Source organism: Vigna umbellata, chromosome 10 (assembly GCF_029865625.1).
Source record: "Vigna umbellata cultivar VRB3 chromosome 10, Vumbellata_1.0, whole genome shotgun sequence".
Taxonomy (NCBI): domain Eukaryota; kingdom Viridiplantae; phylum Streptophyta; class Magnoliopsida; order Fabales; family Fabaceae; genus Vigna; species Vigna umbellata.
In genome coordinates, this window is record NC_142174.1 from 13,690,308 (window position 1) to 13,714,404 (window position 24,097).

General features: G+C 32.5%; 1 protein-coding gene across 1 annotated transcript; it reads left to right on the plus strand.

Annotated features, from left to right (window-relative positions):
* Positions 1 to 7,706: 7,706 nt before the first annotated feature.
* On the plus strand, positions 7,707 to 9,066 carry LOC124833265 (LOB domain-containing protein 37-like). The gene is made up of 2 exons (XM_047307694.2): positions 7,707 to 8,131; positions 8,218 to 9,066. Exons 1-2 carry the CDS (start codon positions 7,948 to 7,950, stop codon positions 8,751 to 8,753), a joined length of 720 nt encoding a protein of 239 aa, XP_047163650.1. The 5' UTR covers positions 7,707 to 7,947; the 3' UTR covers positions 8,754 to 9,066.
* The last annotated feature ends 15,031 nt before the right edge of the window (positions 9,067 to 24,097 follow it).

The following is a 24,097-nucleotide window of genomic DNA, read 5'->3' on the forward strand; positions in this document are numbered from 1 at the left end:
GAATTAGATATAAATCTATTCATAACTGTCACTACATGAAGAATGTAACATTGTATACATTAAGTAACAACCATAAACACATAAGGTATCTTTATCCATTTTTGCCTTATCTTCATGTGTTATAATTAAAAGTGACTCCTCTTTAGTGAGATTAAAGTGAACTCCCATAGGGGTACTTAGGATCTTGGCATCCTGCACAAAATTCTTCTAACACTGCCTTTTCTTTCTCTATTGGCTTCTTTACATTTTTGGATTTTTTCTAAAGTTTGCTCTTATAGATTTCATTTTCATTAAATGTACATCTTTGCTTCTGACCTTTACTTATCATCCCAAAAGTGAATCACATATCATCAACTTCATATAACCAATGAAAAATGCACATTCTTGATTTCAGATCAAGCTTATCCTTATCACATTAGTACAAATTTTCCTTTTAAACCCGTACTATATACCCCATTTTAAACCTAACCGCTCCCTATCACAAGGCGGTGGCAGTTTCGTAATAAACCAGACCTTATAGGCCTCGGTTGTATGTGAAACCGGTGCAGAACACAGATACGACCTCTGTTGCATGCAGAACCAAAGCCGAAATGGTGCCTAAAAAGTGACAACTTTCTGAAAAGGTGATACGAGCTCAGGCTTTTTGGCTAACAAATTTCTGAGCAGGTGATACTACCTCGGTTTCATACAGAACCGAGGCATAAAGCCTGAGCTACCACCTCGGTGAGCACGGACCCGATGTCCAAACAGTCTTAGGCTTTGATGCTTTCCTAACTGAAGCATATAGACTTCATTTTAAGCATCGATTTTTTCTTCATGACCGAGGTAGTATCGTTTATTAGCTTCAAATTTCAGAGTTTGTTCATTTCTTCTCGTGCTGTGCTTCTTATTTCTCTTCGCGTCGCCGTTGTTCTCCCAAGGGCTGCCTTCACCACCGTCGCCGCTTCGCTTCGTCCGTCGTCGCTGCCGTCCATTGCTTCTTCGGTTCTTCTTCTTTGCGTTGCTGCCGTCCATTTCTTCTTTGATGTTCTTCAGTTTTTCTTTTTTATTTTCTGATTTAAAGTTCATCCTCATCCTTTTCTTTGTTTAGATCCGAAAAGGGTTCGACCCTTATTACTTGTTTAGATCCGGAAAGGGGTGTTCATCCTCATCCTCTTCTTTGTTGAACCAAAAAGGAACCTTCTTCCCTGTTTAGATCTGCGCACAATGGGGCGAGATTATCCATTTTTGCCTTATCTTCATGTGTTATAATTAAAAGTGACTGCTCTTTAGTGAGATTAAAGTGAACTCCCATAGAGGTACTTAGGATCTTGGCATCCTGCACAAAATTCTTCTAACACTGCCTTTTCTTTCTCTATTGGCTTCTTTACATTTTTGGATTTTTTCTAAAGTTTGCTCTTATAGATTTCATTTTCATTAAATGTACATCTTTGCTTCTGACCTTTATTTATCATCCCAAAAGTAATATCACATACCATCAACTCCATAGCCAATGAAAAATGCACATTCTTGATTTCAGATCAAGCTTATCCTTATCAGCATCTCTTACACAACATAAGAAACACAATAAAATACTTTCAAGTGAGAAAGACTTACATCTTTGCATTTCCATTCCTCCTCAAGAATCTTGAATCTTATGGAACTGGGGTGGGGGTCCTCTATTAATGAGGTATGTTGATGTTCTCATTGTTTATGCCCATAATGTCTTTTTTGGTAACCCTACATTAATGCTTATACTTTTTGTCCTCTCATTCAAGGTTTTATTCATTCTTTCAACAACATCATTTTGTTGAGGTGTCTCATTATAATTCCATTCCAAGCACAATAATCAACAAATTCAGAACTACCATATTCACCATCATTACCAAGCTTTAAACATTTAATTTGTAACTCTATCTCATTCTCAACAACAACTTTTCACTTCTTAAAGGTATTAAATCCTCACATCTTGGACTTTGATCTGCTATGCCTAAAACTTTGCCCTCTTTCAAGGCCGTTGCCTCTACTTTCAGTGCTTAATAAGGAACCTGTTGATTCTTTGAAAGTCCTTCTACGAACATCCTGACTAAAGATTAAATCCTTAATCTCTTCAAAGGTTAATTTTGTAGTTTCAAATGTATTAGTTACTGATATGATAGTTCCTGACTAGCTATCAGGCAAAAAAAAATAGCAATAATAAATTCATTCTCAACTAACTAACGAATCAAGAATATCTTGTTTAGTACTACTGATATGGCAGCGGTTGTCTTCGCTTTGAAGATTTGGAGACACTACCTGTATGGCGCGCAATTTCAGGTGTTCAGTGATCATAAGAGCCTGAAGTATCTCTTTGATCAGAAGGAGCTTAATATGAGGCAAAGGAGATGGATGAAGTTTCTTAAAGATTTTGATTTTGATCTCCTCTATCACCCTGGGAAAGCTAATGTGGTGGCAGATGCATTGAGAAGGAAGTCAGTGCATGTTTCAGTATTGATGGTCAGAGAATTAAAGCTGGTCGAAAGCTTAAGAGATTTGAGATTGTAGGTGGAATTTTTGAAGCTGATTCTATCCGATGCAGTAATTTGGTGGTGTCCAATGACTTGTTGAAGCTTGTCAAAGAAGAGCAGTTGAAAGATGTTGAGTTTTAAAAGTCAGCAGGTTTGATTGGGACTGAGCAAGGTAAAGATTTTACCTTGGAGGCTGATGGCATTTTGAGATTCAAAGGCAGGGTTTGTGTACCCAGCAATTCGGAAATGAAGAGGTTAATCCTTGAGGAAGGTCATAAAAGCCATTTTAGCATGCACCCTGCCATGACTAAAATGTATCAAGATCTCAAGGAATCTTTTTGGTGGTCTGGTATGAAGAGAGATGTAACTCAGTTTGTTGTCTCTTATCTAACCTGTCAGAAGGCTAAGATAGAGCATCAGAGACCTGGAGGTTTGTTACAGCAGCTTGAGATACATGAGTGGAAATGGGATAGCATGGCCATGGATTTTGTTACCCATTTGCCACGCACGGTTAGAGGTCATGATGCGATTTTGGTGATTGTGGATAGGTTGACCAAGAGTACCCATTTATTAGCGATTAATTTGAGGATGTCGATGTCGAAGTTGGCGCAGTTGTACATCAAGGAGATAGTGAGACTGCATAGAGTACCTTCTAACATCGTATCAGATAGAGATCCGCGGTTCACATCTCACTTTTGGCAAACACTTCAGAGTGAGATGGGTAGTAGGCTGCAGATGAGTTCAGCGTATCATTCCCAGACCGATGGACAATCAAAAAGGGCGATCCAATCACTTGAGGACTTATTGAGGACATGTATTTTGGATCACTTGGGAGTATGGGATGAGGTGTTGCCATTGGTGGAGTCACCTTCAACAACAGCTATCAGGCCAATATTGGTATGGCTCTGTTTGAAGCCCTGTATGGAAGACGCTGCAGAACACCTTTGTGTTGGTTTCAGGAGGGAGAATATGTATTAACAGGGCCCGAGTTAGTACAACAGACTACAGAGAAAGTGAAGCTGATTCAAGAGCGCATGCGTGCTTCTCAGAGTAGACAGAAATCCTATGCTAACCAGAGACGTAGACCCTTGGAGTTTGAAGTTGGGGATCATGTCTTCCTCCGAGTAACTCCTACTACTGGTGTGGGAAGAGCTATTCATGCTAGAAAGTTGTCTCCTAGGTACCTTGATCCTTATCAGATCCTGAGACGTATAGGATCAGTTGCCTATGAGATAGTCATGCCACCCCGGCTTGCAAACCTTCATCCAGTGTTCCATGTCTCACAGCTTAGGAAATCTGTGCCAAATCTGTCTCATGTACTAGAGGCTGAGAATGTTCAAGTCAGGAAAGATCTGTCGGTGGAGGTGCAGCCTGTCAGAATTGAGGAGAGCTAGAACAAGCAACTCAGAGGCAAAACCATCAATCTAGTCAGGGTTGTCTGGGATAGTAGGATTGATGACTCTACTTGGGAGTTAGAGGGAGTCATGAGGGAGTCCTATCCTCACCTATTCTCAGGTAAGTCTAATTTTCAAGGTCGAAAATTTTTTATGTCTGGGAGAATGTAAGGGCCTGAAAATGTAGGGTTATTGGGCCTTAGGTTGAGGCATCCAGGCCCGTAAAACTAAGGACATCATGACCTTAGAAGGGACCTTTCAAAATCTGAGTTCATTAGCCAACTTTCACTTCTCTCTCTAGAACTCTTATTTTCTCTAACCTTGCTCTGCCTTCTCTCTACCATTCCCTCACATTCAGTCGTTGCATTATTGATTAGGTGGTGCTCAAGTGACCGCGGTGTTGAGACTTTCGCAACCATCCGAATAGATTTTCATTCTTCAGTGGGTAAGTAGCTTTTCACTGTTCTCCGCTGTTTGGGACTTAGGGCAAGTTGCATGTGCCTAGTGTACCCTTCTTTACGTTTTTCCTCTATTCATTCTAGCTCTAAGAGTTGTTTCTATTGCCACTTTGGTGATTTGTAGAGTGGGGTTGTGCCCTTGCTGTGTGAGGTGTTGTACAGAATGGTACTATAAGTTGTGCTGTAGAGTTTTCCAGGTAAGGGGAGCTTGTTTTCAATTTGCTTGCAGTATTTGTATGTATGTTAAATTCCTTAATGGGTGTGCTGTTTGGTTTGCTTGTTTAAGCTCTAAAGTAAGTGGGTCATACATGTTGATCCGTGTGATGTATGAAATTGTAGCGTGAGGTCTGTAAACTGGATTGGTTGAATTTAGCTGCTGTAATTGGGCGTGTTAGAAGTGCTTGGAGTGATAAATCTGTTATAGCTTGAATGAAATAGAAAGTTAAGTGAAATTATGGTGTTTTAGGGCAAATTGAGGGAAGTGAGGTAGTGATTTTTGGCATTTGGGGCCTAAAGCGCAATTGGATTATTGGGGCAGTCTTAGCTAGTGTATTGTGACTTGTTTGAGTAACTAAATTGATCAAAATAGGTGCAAAGTAGTAGGATTGGGTTTTGGATCCCTAAGTTGGGAAAATTGGTGTTTTAGAGTTGAAATTGAATCTTAATCACTTTAGAATGGTAGTAGGAATGTTTAGAATCATTTAGATAAGTTTAATTAAGTATAAAACAAGAATTAAATGTGTTAGAAGTTAGTAAAAATGGTTAGGAATGGTTATGTTAGGTGTTGTTCATATTTCTGCAGAATTATGCAGTTTCACCGAAAGTGAACTGATAATCGTTCGGTCATGCGCTGTTGAGCGTTCGGTCTCTTAGGTAGCGTTCGGTCTTGATAGTGCTCGGTCTCAGGTAGCGTTCGGTCTCTTAGGTAACGTTCGATTTCTTAGGTAGCGTTCGGTCTCTCAAGTAGCGTTCGGTCGTAGTGCATTCGGTCTCTCTTAGTGGGCGGTCCTAAATAGTGTTCGGCCACATCTTCAGTCTAACCTTTTATGTACCGTTCGGTCCTGTCCTTTGGGAAGTGAGATACCGTTCAGTCTCCACCATTCACAGGGTGTTCGATCTTGCTCATTATGTGTTGATGTTTTTCGTTCGACCTATATTCCTATTTATTCCAGTATGCTATTTTACTTAATTGTTCCAATTGCTTTAAGGGCTTATGTGTGCATTATCATGTTGGTGTTAAAGTGAAAAGTATCAGTATTGGATGTAATTCCATGATCCTCAAGGGGGGATACATGGTGGTGCCCTCATTGTTTAGAATGATTTGCATGGTAGCTCAGTTTTGGGGGTTATCCTGAAACTACAATGGTCAATCATTATCAAGTAGAGAGGATTGAATCATGTCGTGAGTAGTAGTAGGAATTCCTGGTCTTGGGTGCTTCCAGTATGGCCCAAGGTGAGTGATAACGGACTAACCTCGTGAGTGTGGTAGGGTGAAACCCATTAGCAATGACTTTGCAAAGCAGTAGAGGCCACCATGAGTGCATGACCCGCCATAGCTCGACAATCATTCTAAGTCCGGACGAGTCAAGTTTAAGTGCAACAAGTCATGTGGGTGTAGTGTATTGTATCTGTCTTTGCTTGCATATTGTCTGTGACTGCTATAACATGATTTTTATATCTAGCTCACCCTTGCTTGTGTGTTTTTGTTTGCTTGGGTATGCTTTCTTTTGCAATGATCATCCACTTGGATGTGAGCAAAGATGGATGACGTGCCTCTGGAGCAAACTTTGGAGGAAGATGATGTTGTTGCTTAGTCTCCTTAGGATTCTATCAGTTATTCCTTATCTTTTGGAATACTCTATTATGTTTAAGTTTTAAATTAGGACTCAATTTGGGATGACTGTAAGCTTAAAACTTTCTTTACAGTCTACTCTAACTGTTCTCTTTTATATAAATGTGGACTTACTATGTTATATGATTCTATATAATCTGGAATGTTACATTTATGGTATCAGAGCCTAGCCTCTCCTAGTACGGTGTGGTTCGAGGACGAACCAAGCGGAAGCTGGTGGGCATGTGACACCCGGGCACTAACGAGGGCAGGGAGTGATCGCCGGTACAAGAGGCACGAAGTGCAAAGGGCACAAACAAAGACCGGCTCCTGACAGGCTTCCAATGAAAGGGACACATGGATGAATCGAACATACACTGGAATGAGAGGGATCTAGAGACTGTATAGGTATGAGACTATACAGTTGAAGGATAGCTTAAAGGGATTGATTTGACTACTCATATCACCAAAATGCATTTGTTTTTCGGTCACCTAATCCATTAGAACTTCATGATTAAACGTGCTTAATCCGGAGTCCTCGTGTTGATGTGTGAAAGCGGTGAATATTTCCTGTAAACTAATGATTGAGTGAAAAGAAACTTATATTCATAACTACATTATTGACATTTTTATTCATAAATTAGTTCAACACTTACCAAAATATTTATAAAAATTAAGAAAGTAAATTGGGAACCAAAAAATCCTTCAAACAACATGTTATAAAGGATATAAACATAGGATTCACACGTATCAATTTCCACACAAAAATACGTACAAATAAGATCAGTGATTGAATCGACAACTATTTAACACTGATTATTTTAATAAAGACAAAATTATATATTTCGTAACTGTTAAAAAAGCAAAAGTGCATCTTCTAAAAAGTTATTCTATTTTTTAAACACAAAACGAAAAAATAGTAATGATAGAAATTGTTTTCTTTTATGTATAATTTCTTTCACTTGAAGCGAATAAAGTTTATCACTATTTTATTTCTGAGCTATTATTTTTTTATCTATTTTTTTTCTCCATGTATCAAGCAGACCGCTCATAATTTTCTAGAAATACTTATGCACCAGAATTATTACATAAACTGTAGTGAAGCTAAATCCGTAAGTTTTTACCAAAAATACCATCTACAGGGAACACATATTCCACTCCCTCAGTGCCAAAAGTGAAGCATTCCGAATTCTGTGTTCTTTATTTTAATGATAAAAAGAATATAAATAGTAGTGTGGTGTAGAAATATTATTATTGTCTGAATTAGAAAAAAAAGGAAGATTAGGAAGAGTTGCATGAGGAAAAATGGAGGGCAAGTAACAGTAGATTCATTCCATTGGTGAAAAGGACAGGCACCCATCAATATCTGAAAATTGTGTGAATGCCAAAGAAAATGTAAAGAATCCAACGGTGGAGGAACATCCATCCGCGGAGACACGGAGCCGCTCACGCCCAACTCCTTGGAATCTCACCCTTCCATACAACCCACCGCACGCAGACATAAACACACACTACCACTAACACTAACTCACTCCAACTTAACCTAACCATGGTTAATTCCCAACCCTCTTCTATCTCGCTCCTCCCGTCACGTTAACGTTTATTTATACCCCAACTGCACCCCGACTCAACTTCCATTATCCGCCTCTCCGTCTTTCTTTCCCGTTAATCCTTGTCTTCCTCTGCTTTGCCTTCCATGTGAGGCTGATTCTGCAGAGTTCACAAAGCAAAAACACAAACAAACACACACACCACTCTCTTTCTTTCCATAGGGAGGCATGAGTTGCAACGGTTGCCGCGTCCTTCGAAAGGGTTGCAGCGAGTCTTGTATCCTGCGGCCGTGTCTACAGTGGATCGATACTCCCGAGGCCCAAGGTCATGCCACTGTCTTTGTTGCCAAATTCTTCGGTCGTGCTGACCTCATGTCTTTCATTTCCAACGTCCCTGAGGCCCAAAGGCCCGGTAACTAAATTTTACTTTCACTTCGCTTACAGACCTCACTTTTTTTTTCTTCTTTTTTCATGTCTGATGCCGCTTTTTTTATGCAGCTCTGTTTCAGTCTCTGCTGTTTGAAGCTTGCGGACGAACGGTGAATCCCGTCAACGGTGCCGTTGGCCTTTTATGGACTGGAAACTGGCACGTGTGTCAGGCGGCGGTTGAGACGGTGCTGCGTGGCGGTACTGTCAGGCCGGTGCCGGAGCTTCTTGGCCTTGACGCTCCCACTCCTGACGACGCCTCCGAAGGTGAAGTTACCTGTAACGACAAATGGAGGGTCCGAGATCCGAACCCGAGTTTCCGGTTGCCTGGTTCGATGTCCGATAAGGCTGCTTCTGGTGGTAAACGCAAGCGATTGGAAGAGCTTGCAAAGCTGCAGACGGCCACCACTGATCTCAATCTCCGTTTGACACCGAGTTTCCTGCAGAACGCGGCGAGCTTCGGTTGCCGACAGGAAATTCGATGGCCGAGATCGCCGTCGATCAACTCGGAGGAGTCCGGGACCACTACGGCGGCTTGCTTGGAAGGCGGGATCGGAGATCACTACGCTCCCGACGGAGGCCGGAAAGTGTTAAACCTCTTCATTTGAGAGTTTTCTCTCTCCTCTCTCTATGAGATTCGTGTTTGAGGGTTCTCGCTGCTGCGTCCTTTTTCCCTCTTTTTATCGCTTTTATTTAGAGAAGAGGTTTTTCCGGAATTGAATCCGGTGAGATTTTGTTAGAACACCGGCACAGGATTTTTCTCTCTGTCGTTCTTTGTAGATGGACAGACAGGGTGAGAAAGATGAGGGTTCGTCGGTGATAAATTTTCCTTATCTCTTTTTCCTTCTTTTTTTTGTTTTGTTCTATCAAAAGTGTTATGAAGAATATTAATTATTAAATAATTAAATACATATTTCGTGATGCTTCTACCGAAAAAAAAAAAAACATCGAGACTATACATTTGTGACCTGTACATTTTTGGATACAGTTTTAGCGGTAAAAAAATCGGTTAATTCCTTGATTTAAAGGAATTAAAAAGGATGATGAATATTCAGGTTTTGATTATTTGCGTCCAGGTTTTCCAGCTGCGTTTAAAGAATTTGACCTGATCCATTCATAAACGGCATGTGGGAGCTGTCTGATGACTCAGACTCAATCCATATGACGTTGTTATTTATTTACCTGACCTTTCAACCTTTCAAAGCTTCAACGTTGTGCAATATTGAATTGCATCCCCTTGAATTTGTGCTTTTATTTAATGATAAATAAATAAACAAGCATATGCAGTTGAAGAGACAGGATCATTTAGACTCCATCTCCTTCAGTATAATCGATTTTAATATTTAATACTTTCAAACGAATTCTTAAGTATGATTTATAGGCCTCTAATCAAAGGCTTGTGGATCACACATAATAATTTTGACCAGTGATATACTTAAGGAATACAAGAATAATGCTGAGATAATAAAACGTTCGAGAAGGCAGTCAGAGAGAGATAGTTTGAACAACTTTATGGACAGTGGAAAAAGAACTTTGTTGGCAAAAAGATCACTTTTGTGAAATCCTAGACTTTATGAACTCTTCAAATTACTTACAGAACTCGCATTTACATGAACTTTAGCAGATGTTGTTTGGTTTGGAATCATCTTAGGAGTCCAATTCCCCGGCTTTGATGGGGGAGTTTGATAAAAAAAAATATATGTATTTGGATCTATTTTACCTGTTACTAATTATGCAACCATTAGCAATGAATAAATTAACAAAGTGAAAGGGTGGGAAAGAGAAAAAAGCATAAGTTGGTGGATAAGTTGGTGGGTGGCCTTTGGAGTATGCAAGGAGGCATATAAATTTACAATGACAGTAGGAATCGAGCTGCAACAAAACTGCTGATCGCGTCAGTGTCTAGTTTTGCGTTCTTCTTGTGTTGTCCAATTCTTACTAATTATAACATCTCTCATCTTTACTGAATTAAGGTCTTAGTATAATATATTAAACACTTAGTTTTACTAATTATCTTTCCTTATGAACAATTTTTTTTTTTTAAGAAATTCTTGATTTTTTTTTTCTGTAAAACACCTCTTAAATCAAATAGGTTTACCTTTTGGTCCTCCAAGTCAGTAAATGGGAAAGGGAGTGGGAGCCACTTCAGTAAACAAATTATAATTACAATATTTTGGTAAATCCCATATGATCCAATAAGAGTGTAAAGGGAAGAAGAGCATTTGATTTCATTTGAATTGAAGAAGTGAATGAAAAGTTAGTGCAAGGAAAGAAATGGATTTATTATTTGTTTTTACAATGCTGCGTCTCGCCGCATTCGTGCATGGAGCCCACGGAAACTTCCTTAGGAAGAAGCAGCTCTATGTTGAAGTTGTATAAGGTAATGTATTGATGTCACTCCAAATTCTATCCACTTTGAATGCTCCTCACCTAGACTGCTCTATACAGCTACGTTGAAAATACATGGATTTTCTTCTTCACTAATCTACTCCTGTTTATCACATCATCTACCCACTTATTCTTATTATCTACTTTTTCTATTCTTCACACTTTACTGCAAAATTTCTCTTTACATTTTCGATAGAGATCTGTCATATTTTAAACCATATTATCATGTAATATGAGTGATAATTCACAAGCAGTCCATATTGGACTAAAAATATAAAAATATTATTCATTTCCACCAAAAAAAAAGTTTGTCAATAAATATACATTTAAAGAAAAAGTTGATAGGTTTATAAGAGGTACGTAGACAACGAGAAAAAAAAAAAGATTGTGAAATAGACGTTCATAAAATAAAGATGTACAAGTATCATTACTAAAAAATTTATTACCTTCTTTTAGTTTGATTTCATAGTTTTGGTCTCTATGTTTACACAGTTTTAATTTTTAGTTATACACTTTGTTTCGGCAAGATTTAGAACCCTAATCCAAAACATCCAAAGTTGTCTTCTCCGATGTCCAGTTGTGATGTCTTCACTCTTCTCCTTGTCCGAGCCGTGGAGGAGGGTGCCTGCAAAAGACACTCCGACGCTCAAGTCAGTGACTTTGCGTAATAATCTTGTAATCAAGATTTAGTTATCAAAGCTCTAAGTTTCAATTCCAGTTCAAGTTACTTGTCTCCTTTGTCAGACAAATATTTATAAATTATAATAAGGTTACCATTAGGTCTGACTCATTAATCACCCATAAATGAGATTATTAATTGTCAATAAATGACAATTATTTTCATTAACTCCCCGGCAGTTATTACTATTGATTACCTTAACGGCTCTTTTTATTGGTCGGTTCACTGACCTGAGAGATATCATCGGTCGGCCGATTCTTCTGCACCTCTACGGACCGTTCGATCGGCTACGAGCCCATTTTACCGAGCGGTTAACTGTTTGTCCGCTCGGTTCATTTGCCTAAGTGGTATCATCGGTCGGCCACGAGGTCAATAGCTTAGAGACTCCTTTACATCTTTACCGTTCGGTCGGTTATGAGCCCATAGTAACACACTTTTTATCATTCAAGTTTTCTATTTCTAGATATTTTACATTTCTTTTAGAGTGAGGAATACATTTTCAATTTTAAAAAGTTTAGTTTTTTTTTTACAAATGGTAATAGTTGTTCTTGATTAAAGTTAAAGTTAATCTTAATCTTAATTAATGTATCTTAACTTAATGTCACGTCCTCAGTTAGAAAATCTTTAATTTAATCTTGACTTAAATGTGTTTACTTCAACATTGATCAAAGTGGTATAAACTTAATTATAATGAAGACACATTTGTCTTGATTTAATTCATTTGACCTATTTAGCTTAATTAAGTAAGATCACCTTTAATATGATAAATTTTATAACATCTTTTTGGTAGTTAGCATTTGAACATTTCCAACTTACTTTAACATGGTTATGTACAAGACAATTTTGGTGTAGTCTAAGCAAAAATATCTTTAGAGTGGTTCGAGGCTTCTTCGAATAAATTGAAGTGTATAGAAATTGATTTGACATAATCTGAACTATATACCATTTGAATTAAAGAAAGAGAAAATAACATGTAAAAATTTGTAATTAATTTGAAAGAACAAACTTTTGTTGGTAAATTGTTGTTAAATTCAACATAGATCAAAATTATTAACATAAAAGCTATTGTGAGAACATTAATATGATTGTTTATTAATGGATGACAGTAGATTATGTCTTTCTCTTTAAAAAAATAATTTCAAACGCGGATAAAAAAAATCAAAGAAGTTGTTCTCTATTAATATTTATGATGGAAAAGTCAAACTTTTTCAAAAACCTTCTACAACTGGAAAATGAACAATATAATAGAAAACATTGTAATAATTTGTAACGTACTCAAAAGCAAGGACAAAAGTAGTAAATTATATATGAATCAATGCATCTCTCATGATTTAAGCCTGAAAATCATTCATTTCTCTGACTTGCACAAGTATAATGAATTAGCTTAAACAAGGAAAAAAATTGAATACTTTTTAACTGATTTCAATCAATATACTTTAGACTTGGTTTAAATCCAAATATCTTTAACTTAATCTTAACCAACATATATGTAATCCAATCTCAATCAATTTTTTGTGTTAAACTTTTATTTTGTTTCTTTTATCAGCAAATAACTCAACTTTAATTAATAATTTTAAGTTTATTTAGTTCATAGCATATTTTGTCCAAGGATAGGTTGAGCAAATATCCTTTCAAGCCTTTAAACTTTTTTAAAAGTAATATCTAATTGATAGATCTTCACAATCTTTCACTTTTAAAAATTAGTTAATTTTTTTTTTAACTTTTTAATTTTTAAAATTATTTATTACTGAACCTACAAGATGAGTTGGAACTAAATGAGTTAGGTCTGTTAATCCAAAAACACTAATTTTGAAACAATTGACAAGAAATAAAAAAAAAAAAACTGTAGAGCGAAGTACAGAGTGATATTATTCTACAAAAATCTTGTGTGTTGTGAAACTAGGTAGAGAATAAAGAATAGGTGCATAGAGAAAGTTGACACGTGGATAAAAACATGGAATATGAAAAAATGGATGTGGCAAGCAAAATTATTCGAAGGAGAAAAATGTAAGCTAGCAAAGGTGTGACGCGGATTTCACCATCGTTCCCTTTCAATAATTGGACAACACGACAAATTCCAAGCTTCTTGGTGCGGATGCAGTCTCGCTATTCAACATAAACATATCTTCTCCTCATCTTAAATATCTTTCTCTATCCACACTCTGATTAAATATTAAATTATATATTTTTCTAATATTACATCTCATTACTATATCATAAACCCAAAATTAATAAAATGTTTTAGCTAATAATTTCTCTTTCTCTTTCCCTTAACAACATAACTTTTTAATTCAATGTTTACATAATTACTCTCTTAAAAAGAATCTCTTGAGACTTTTATTGAAAATATACATGTATGATAGTATGGACCGAAGGTTAACACTCAGCACTGTTCGGTCAATCCGTTTATGGTGCTCGGTCTATCTGCTATATTAAGGGTGTGCCATAATTGGGTCAATGTTTAAGTTATTATGGTTTAAATCATTATAGGGCCAAAGACTCAACAAACGGTGAAATAACCAAAGATATCTCATTAGAGATATTGATAAGTCGTTTATGAGTAACTAACCGAATCTCAAGGTAAGTTTATTTTTATTTGGTCTATAAAACGCTTATAAATAAAATGACAAGGCCAAAAGCGAGGTACCTCCCCTTCCGATCAAGAGTACAATCGACCGGAGCAAGAGTACAACTGAGCGGAGGAGGAACAACCGAGTGGAGCAATAATACAACTAAGCTGAGCAGGAACAACCGAGCGGTCCAAACGGTTCAGGCATTCGGAAGGAAAGAGAACACGTCAGAAAGGAGACCCAAGTGTTCGGAATCAGGAAGAACGTGTCGGAAAGGTTAGTCTCTCGGTCCTGCACAAATTCCTATCGAAGCAATTATATATATATATATATATATATATATATATATATATATATATATATATATATATATATATATATATATATATATGTGTGTGTGTGTGTGTGTGTGTGTGTGTGGGTTTGCTAATTTACGTAAAAGCTTTTTTTAGTTGGTACATTTTAGCAAAGTGTAGTTGTAAGTATTTTAATAATTTTAATATTTAATTTAAAATAAATAAATAAAAGTTAGTTATTCTTAATAACTACGTAGGTAATAACTACTAATACAGGTAGACCAATCAGGATGATAAATACCTTTTATTTTTTTTATTTTAAATTAAATTTTAAAATTATTAAAATACCCTTGTTTTTTTTAATAGGAACTTTTTTTTAACCTAAAACTACTCATATTCCCCAAAAAGTAGATCTAGTTCTAATAGCTCCAAATAAATTCTATACATGCGTTAAGATACCATGGCTTTTTATGCCCCAACAACGAAAACACTTTTTCAGTCTTTCATATACTAGAGGATTTCAATTGGAAAAGAAAATTTCTCACTAATGGATTTGGATCCACAACAATGGATTCAAATATATGAGATCTTTGTAGCAGTACATTTTGCTAAAATATACCAACTAAAAAAATCCTTACCTAAATTAGCAAACCTATATATATATATATTTAATATATATATATATATATATATATATATAATATATATATATATATATATATATATATATATATATATATATATATAATTATATATACTTATTTAAAAAAGTTAACTTCTTTTACCGTGCAAGAAAGGGAAAATTCAAAATTTATTAAAATATACTTTCGGTGGATAGATATTTTGTAGTAGGTATAACCAAATATGAAATTTTAATATGTTTTTGGTTATTTGATTTTTATTGAAAATTAAAATTATTTTTTTTCAAAATCTTTTATTAGTTTAGTCTCTTGTATTTATAATGGTGTAAAATTACTTTTTTTAATTTTAGTTTATTAAATGTATCTTGTATTTATAATGGTGTAAATTTAGTTTTTTAAATTTTATTTTATTAAATGTATTTGAGGTCTCGAACATATTTTTCAATTAATAATAATATTGAAACATATTTTTCAATTAATAATAATATTGAAAAAAAAAAGTTAGACGGTTTAAACAACTCAAATATTATAAAATACATTTGAAATATTAAATAAATTTAACAAAATTTAGTTAAAAGAACATATACATTTTTTAAATTGAGGAACCAAAATTGAATTAAAATTTTGAAGAAATATTAATTTGAGTTTTTTTTTTGAAAAATAAGAAACTAAAAAAGAACTGAAAATTGAAATATAACTTTTATGTTAATTATTTTAAAAAATTATTTAAAATTGTTTTGATTAATTAATAGCGTATATATTTCTACTCTTTTATATTTTTGTATAAACAAAATGATGATATGAGAAGTCATAGTATATAATAAAATTCTTTCGTTTTATTTAAATATGTGATATTTTTATTTTATCTTTTATGATATTTTTAAGTAAAAATAAACTTGAATAATTTATCTATTAAACGCTTCAAGTACTTTATAATATTCTTGGTTTTTTTCTTCTTTCCTACAAATTTGTAATTTACATTACTTTTATACAAATTGTTTATTTAAGATATAAATTACTTATTATAACATATAAAAATAATACACATGATGTATTTAAATAATTTTCTAAATTAAATAAGTTATACATTTTAAAACATTAAAATAAAATATTGTAATAAAAATGTGCACTATAGACTTGTTATTTCTAGTTAGAATTAAGAACATCAGATAATAACATTAAATTCATCCTAAAATTATATATTTTTAAACATTATTCAGTAATAAGTATCAATGAGATTTTTTTTTTCAAATATAATTATTGAACGGGAGAATTTGATTTTTTACTATGAAGGCTTTTTTGTTTATATTCAGACTATTAAGAGTGAGTTGGTTTGAGAGAGTGTGAAGTAAGATAATAAAACTGGTTTAGAAACAAATAATTTAAAATTTATAAATTTTCATCTAAATTAGGTAATATATATTGCTATATAAATTAATTAATAGAAACTAATTAGTTTTAATCTCTATGATTGATTACTAATTAAGGATTTTTCATAACACGTATTTACCTTTTTTTAGCAGCGGTAACGGTAACTATTGTTTTAATATAATTTAGCGCAAGCGATCTTCACAAATTTTCATTATTTAGATAAACTATAAATCTAATTATTGCTCTAAATAATAATTACATTAAATTTTCTTTCTATCCACATATGTTATAGGTGAATAAAAATAGAATACAAATTTAATTTGTGATATCAATTGAGTTATAACGATAATTACAATGAAACAAAAAGAACTTCAATCATAATATATGAATTATGTTTAAAAAAATGAATTTTTTTATAAGATTAATTTTTAACTGGTTCACTTAGATTTTAGCTTACTCGGGTTGAATTTACTGTGAATCTCATCAACCTACATAGTTTAATTTATTTATTTATTATTTTATGTTTCAATATTATTAGTTAACATTTTTTTATTATATTGTAAATAGGAATAAAGGAAAAGATGTTTCAAAAAAGTAAAATATTATAAATTTAGTTAACATTCAAGACTCTCTAATTTTATAAATAGATAAGTCACACAAAAGTTATCAATATTATAAGCTTATTTATTTGCTTTCTGAGTTTGCTTTTAGATTGTATTTGAGCTATGTTAAATTTATTTTTATTTTGAATTGTCTATTAGAATTTAACATCATCTTAGAGAATTAAATTATTTAAATTTGAGTTAAAAAAAATTGTAATTTCTTTTGGATTTAAAAAAAAATTGTGTACCGTAGGACCACTTGGTCAGCCAAAGGACCGGGTGACTGACTGTCCAGCAAGAAAATGACCGACCGATCTGGAAATTAATAATAGTCATCGATGGGAAGTTAATGAAAATAATTGTCATTTATTGACAAACAGTCATTTAATGGTAATTAATGAGTCAGACCTAATGGTAAGTTCATTATACTAATTTATAAATATTTGTCATTTGTCTGACAGAAAAGACAGGTAATTTTACACTAATTACTAATCTTTACTACAAGATTATTACGCAAAGTAACTGACTTGTGCGTCATGTCTTGACACCCTCCCCGTGGCTAGGACAAGAAGAAGAGAAAGAATAGCGCAACTTGAGGATGGAGCAGACAACTTTAATCATACCGAAACAACTTGTAATTAAGCGAGTAAGTGAGTCAACTCATTTAATCCACCAACTTATGGTGGATCGGATCGAGTTCGAATTTTTTTGACTTACTAATAAATAAGTTAGGTTAGATTGACTCAAATGACTAACTCGCGATGGACCAAGTCGGATTGAACGAGATGTCCGATTTTAATCGCACTGTAAATAAAATATAATTTATGAAGTAAAAGCTCTTCATTAGTTATTGTATTTATTTCTCTTTTTATTTTGTTGACTTCATTGGAGCGCGTAGAACCCATATCAATTCTGTAAAGACATTTATATCATTGGAAGATATATGACAATATTAACTTTTATATTATATATACTAAATAATACATTTTAAAAAAACTTCAATTAATTTTATGCCAGTGATCCCTCAAATTTTGAGAATATTTCAATAAAGCTTAAAAACATTTTTAAAGTTATACTAAATATTTGTTTAAATAAAGTAGTTAAACGTCACAATATACATATAATTAAACATTAAATAAACAGAAAATATATAATTGATAAGATAGTGATTAGTTAATGCTTCGTTGAACTCTAAAAAATATATAAATAAAAATAAAGATTTTTAAAAAATGTATCCAGAAAAAGAAAAGAGAAAGTACGTTTCCAGTGCACATTTTTAATCTTATTTTTTTCTTTTAATAGTTGCAGACACGTTAATGTTCATAAGACAATTATGTAAATCATATTATATCATATGAAATATGGATTGAGTGGTTACTAAATAAGGTCGATTGGTCTATTTGTTATTGGTCAACCTGGTCAAATAGTTTGGGCGTAATTGGATCAGCATTTAAATTGTTACTGAGCCAACAGTCCAGTATATGATAAAATAATTAAAGAATATTTAATTAAAGATATTGATAAGCAGGTTATAAACAATCAACTGAATTTTCAGATAATTATTTTATTGGGCTTATATCAGCTAAGGATCCATGAAGTAAATTATAAATACAAAGTCAGGGCCGAAAACTAGTTACGTTCCACTTACGCATTATTCACTCTACTCTCAAATACTCAATACTGATAATCATTCACTAAATATTCAACCAAGAGCCTCTTCAAATCACACGCCTAAGTATCTTTTGCAAGTGTCTCCCCTGGAACACAAAGACAACCGATCGGCTAAGACTGACGTGACCGAACGGCCCAGAAAGAAGAAAGTCGAACGACTCAGGCGACCCATCAAAACGAGGTCTATATTGTAAAAGAACGAACGTTCGGTCTATATATCGAGTCATCCAGAAGCGACAAAGTCACGTGTCTCGATCCAACAAAAATATACACCGAAACACGTATGATTGAAATAAAGTAAAAATAGATAAAATAAATAAGTATACATAGTTAAAAAGATTATACAAGAGCGATAATGTTTGAAATTTGTTGGGGACCATGGGTCTACCTCAAAGCGAGATAATGCGGATGACGTTGTCACACTATAACTTGCTGCTCTAAGATTCCCTTCTTCGATGTGCTACATAAGTGACCAATTAATTTAATTATTTATTCTTTTTAAGCACAGAATTGCTTCTCTTGAATTTCTGTTTGCGCGCAAGGCCACATACTATGATTTTTTTTTCTCTGGCCCTTGGTATGTTTTCAAGGGTGCTCCTTTCCAACTCCACCACAGGGTTACAATTCCCAATTTCCATTTTCATTGGCTCCATAAAAAGGTACAAGTTCCTTACATCCAAATTGCGACCACCACCACAAGGACAACTTCATTTTCATCAGTTTAACATACATCGTAGGTTCAATTCCTCGATAACGATGGAACCAGACCGAGAAAAACTATAGTACGTACCCAACAAACACCCACCACAAAATTTAAACACAGATACGCATCTATGTCTATATATGTATGGGTTCTCGGATTGGTCCCATTTCATTATAATTTCTAACCATGCTTAAAAGTTACGAAATTTTATACTTTTCTTTTTCTCTTTTCCCGCTTCTTATCATCATATCATGGTACGAGGGAGTTGTACTTTTTTTTTCTCTTTTTTACATTATTGGTTTTGTCATATTTTTCTATGTTCCTTTCGTCTTTGTTAAAGCACTTCAAAAGTTAAAAGATAACACGATAGAGTAATGTTCAACGTATACTTCTGCTGTACAAATTATTGATATTAATAATGGAGACAAGAAATCAGAAGGATCGATTTTCTGCGTCCAGGCCACGTTTGTTTGATTATTTTAATTACGAACAAATTATTTTTTCTAATAAAGGATTTTGATGCATTTGATGAATTTCAAAACAAAAACAAATATGATTTTTCTTTGTGACGTTTTTTTTAAAATAAACATCGTCTTAAAAACTTTGTATTTTTGTGTGGTTGTGATTGTGCTGTTTATATTAATTAAATAAGTTTTTTTTTTATGATTGTAAATCAATACATTTGAGTTTATAGTTAAATAATAATCACGTAACATAAGAATTTGCGTTTATGTAATAAATATGTGAATGAAATCACTTCCTCTATTCTTATATAATTGTCATTTTCCCGATAAAAATTTGTTATGTGTTATATTTTAAATTTTAAGAATACAAAACTTTTTCAAATATATTTTTATATATATATTTATTATGTGTGGAGAATTGTTTGAATATAATGGAGAGAGAAAATTGAAAAAATATAATATGTAATTTATTTAAAGCTAAATTGAAAATAAAAAAATTAAGTTTTTTTAGTGAAAAAAATAAATAATTAAGGAATAAGTATAATAATTAATAACTTCAAAGTTTTTCATGGTTAGGTTTAGAATTTGAATGTAAAGTGAAGTGCTTCGACTCTTAGATTATCTAGAGCTTAAAGGTAAGAAATTTTGTTTTTTGAAATAATTTTTTTTAGTTGTCCTTTAATAATTAGGGATTTACATGTTTAATCCTGTCAGTGAACGAATACTGTAATTAATTGGCTATCACGATAAAATCATGGAAGTAATTATAGATTTCACGTTTAGAATAAGTGTTACAGTTTGCATCTGTAAGTAGAAAAAAGAACGAAACAAGAATTCTATACATGAAATTGTTTTGGCAAGTCAAATTGGTTCTTTCGCCATGACTTGCTACAATATGTTACAAAATGTGGAAAATATTGAATGGTTGCTTGAAAAGTGCTGTTATTGAAATTCGTAAAAGAGTGCATAATATGGAGTTTTTACTCTTCAATGCTGAATGTAACTTTGGAGTAGTTTGACCAAATTTTGAGTGTAATTAGAGAGGATATTTAACTTGATGATAAAAACAAATTAACTTAATGTTAGGTTAAGTTTTACTTTGTTTATTCTATTTATATAAACAAGTTTATAGTTTATGATTTTAATTATTTTGCTCAGTAAAAAGTATTATGTAATGAATTTACCTGATATGTAATAAATGGGTGGTTATGGAATGGTATTTTGCATATAGATAAAACCTTTATGTTTTAATACAATAGTATTTGGAGAGTTAATTCATTTTATTTATAAATGGTATCATTAGTTTTTGGAATGGAGTAGCAATTCAGTTTATTTAAGTAATTATGAAATTTCATTTAATTTCTCTTTAGTTACTGGACTCACGAAAAACCCATAAAGGAACAGTCTCATATTATCTTGATTTTTCTTCAAATCCAACATTGAATTAAAAATTATGGTGTAGCAACAAAGATATATCGAGAATAAAATCAGCTTAATTAAATGTAAAATTTTATTATTGTTTTCATTTAAATTATCCTAAAATTGAAAAAAAAAATTAATTTAAATTTTAACAATTATAAAAAAAAACATCACTTTTTAAAGCACTCTGTGGAATTGATTAAGGTAATATACTTTGTAGTGAGATTTTTTTTAGGATATCTCATGTACATTTCATAATTGTTAAGATCAATATATGGAATAAAACCGTGGTATTATAATTAATTATAGGTTTACATTACATAATGTATCAATCTTATCATCATACATGTTTAAATTGTGAAAAATAAAATATAAAACAAAATTAATGTATACTCTGAAATTTCTTAAAACAAACAAGATCAAACAAAAATAAATCTGTTATACAAAATATTTGTATTAAATAAAATTATTATTATAAAAATAACTATATTCATTATTTCTTGTTTGAAAGGAAACTCTTTCTCAAAAATCAGATCTTATTTATAAAACTCAAGTCCTCAAGACTAACTTTAGGTTAAAACAATTAATGCGACAACAACGCCAGTCATAAATATCTCTAATATTCTGGTCAAGTTTTGTAGGAAGGAGTATTAAAAATGGCAGGATATTTTTTTCAACGCTTAGGTGTGGGGGAATTTTTTAGGAGTAGTTGGTGAATATTCTTTAGTAAAGTTCAAAATTAATTTGGTGAATGCTTTTACCAACTTTAAAATGAGCGAAACTGAATTAAAGATATCAAAAAGTTTCAACAAAAAAAAGGAACAATTATTAAATTAATTAATTGATATTTAATAAAACTAGTCATTAAGTATTAATATATATTTTGTATTTATGATAATTATTAAAATACTCTTAATCTTAAAACTTAGAATCATGATATATAAGGATATTTTTGTTACTAAAACTCCATACACATTACTAAAATGTACCAATTAAAAAACAGACAACTATATATATATATATATATATATATATATATATATATATATATATATATATATATATATATATATATATATATATATATATATATATAACACATGTGGCCAACTTTTTTATATTAGAAAATCAAGCTTGTTTAATACTTTTTCTAATTCACTGTACTAAAACTGAATCATAATTTTTGCATTGCTAATTAAAATGGTTTACAGCTTCTAATTGTTATTTGCTTTGAGTTCTACGTGGTCATTCTTAAATGGGCAAATCCCCACAGCTGGTAACATCATCATGGGTCAGAACATTAACCTCAAATCTCACGAAAAAAGTTCAATCATAAACACTCAAATTTTCCAGAATTTGTTTATTTAATTAAAAATACATCAAAAAATTCTAAGGCTCATTATACCCACACACACACAAAAAAAAAACTTTAGGACTAATGGGATTGGTAGACCCGAGTCATTGGGCTTGGCCACCTTAGTCTGAAACACACTAATTGACGTTTACTGAAAAACACTTTGTTTTTTTTGCATAAAGTCTTGTATTATTTTTGTTAATATACACTTCTCCTAATTGTTTATGTTTCAATGTGAATTATTTTAGGTCAAAATAATGCCAAATAATGACGACTATTACGTTTAATTTTGCTAAAATTCATAAAGTATGAGAAAAGTTTATAATTTATTTTATATTAAGGCTCATCTAAACTTAAACTTACCTTATTTGAAACTATATCAATATTAAGAACAAATTTATCTCAAGAACGTGGCAATTGGATTATACATAAGCCTAAACAAACTGTTATAAATATCTCCTACTACCTCATTTGAAATATTGGCTACATCACAAAGGAGCGTTCTTTTATGTAATGAGCTTTACTTGTTTAAAACTCCATGGGCCATTATTTTATCCTTTCAAATGAGGCCGTTTCCTACTATATCTCTAAATGTTTCTTTATGCACCTCTAATCTCTAAAAATAGCCCCTATTTTTCTTCATGAAAAAGTGGTGCATGAAATCTATATTTCAATTTGCATAGAATTTTAAAATTTATTAAGGAATGAACGAATTTTAAAATCTAATTAAATTTGTTTAGATCTTTAACAAATTTCAAAATTAGTTGAAGAAAAATTCAACGGATTTTAAAAATTTGTTAAAGAAAAAATCATTTAACAAATTTCAAAATCCTTAAAAATTTTCAAAATTTGTTGAAATTTTTTTTTAACAAATTTTGAAACCCATTGAATAAAATATTCTTGAACGAATTTTGAATTATGTTTAAACCTTTGAAAAATTTGTTGAAATTCTTTTTAATAAATTTCAAAATCCGTTGTTGAAGTATTCGAAATAGAAACAATCGTCGTAATAGAAACATTTTGCGAGAATCTCTGAACGCGGGTTCTGAGATGAATATTTAGATCGACCAACAATAGGAAACCATCATCATAATAGAAACATTTTCTAACATATCTTAAGTCGAAGTCTGCATCTATGTCTACCCATATCAGTCAGAGAATAATAGATCATACGTGAAATAGAGACCAATATTTCACTCACATTTCAAGATATTTTTTTTCCTAATTTAATCATACATACATACCTTCATTACAGAAAAAGGTTATGAGAATACTGTAATGTTGCCGAAAATGGTTAGGACAATAACAGTAAGGAATTAATTGACCTTTACCAATCAAAAGCACATGAGTTGCAAAAGTATCTCCTTTTTGAGGTATGAGTTCGTCATTCTATCATGTGTTAATGGTTTCATAGTTTAACAGGTTATAAAGTCCCAAACTAATAAAATAGTAACGTGGAAGAAATTTAGTGAAGCCATTTATGACCCATCATCTTTAAGAAGTTAGGAATATATGGGTGTGAATTCACATGGAAACTTATTCTAACTTCTCACATTATGTTGTTAACAAAGGGGTCTAGAATAGGGGTTTCAATTTTGTCCATGTTAGAGCTTTGCATGTTTTGATCATTAAGTTATAAACAGTCCGTGGGTCAGGCTCTTTTTGCCTCCGCTTGAAAATTCTCCTAAAGTTGAAATGCATGCATGTGCCTTTTGAATGGTACAAGACTTTAATGTGCCAACTAAAGCATTTTTGTTAACTATTTCGAGCAATAATTTCTGGACTTTTGCATTT

Bases quoted from the DNA above. Each gene is read 5' to 3' on its own strand.
- LOC124833265 (XM_047307694.2), top strand. From the start codon at position 7,948: ATGAGTTGCAACGGTTGCCGCGTCCTTCGAAAGGGTTGCAGCGAGTCT. The intron at 8,132-8,217 runs GTAACTAAATTT...TTTTTTATGCAG, and splicing joins CCCTGAGGCCCAAAGGCCCG to CTCTGTTTCAGTCTCTGCTG.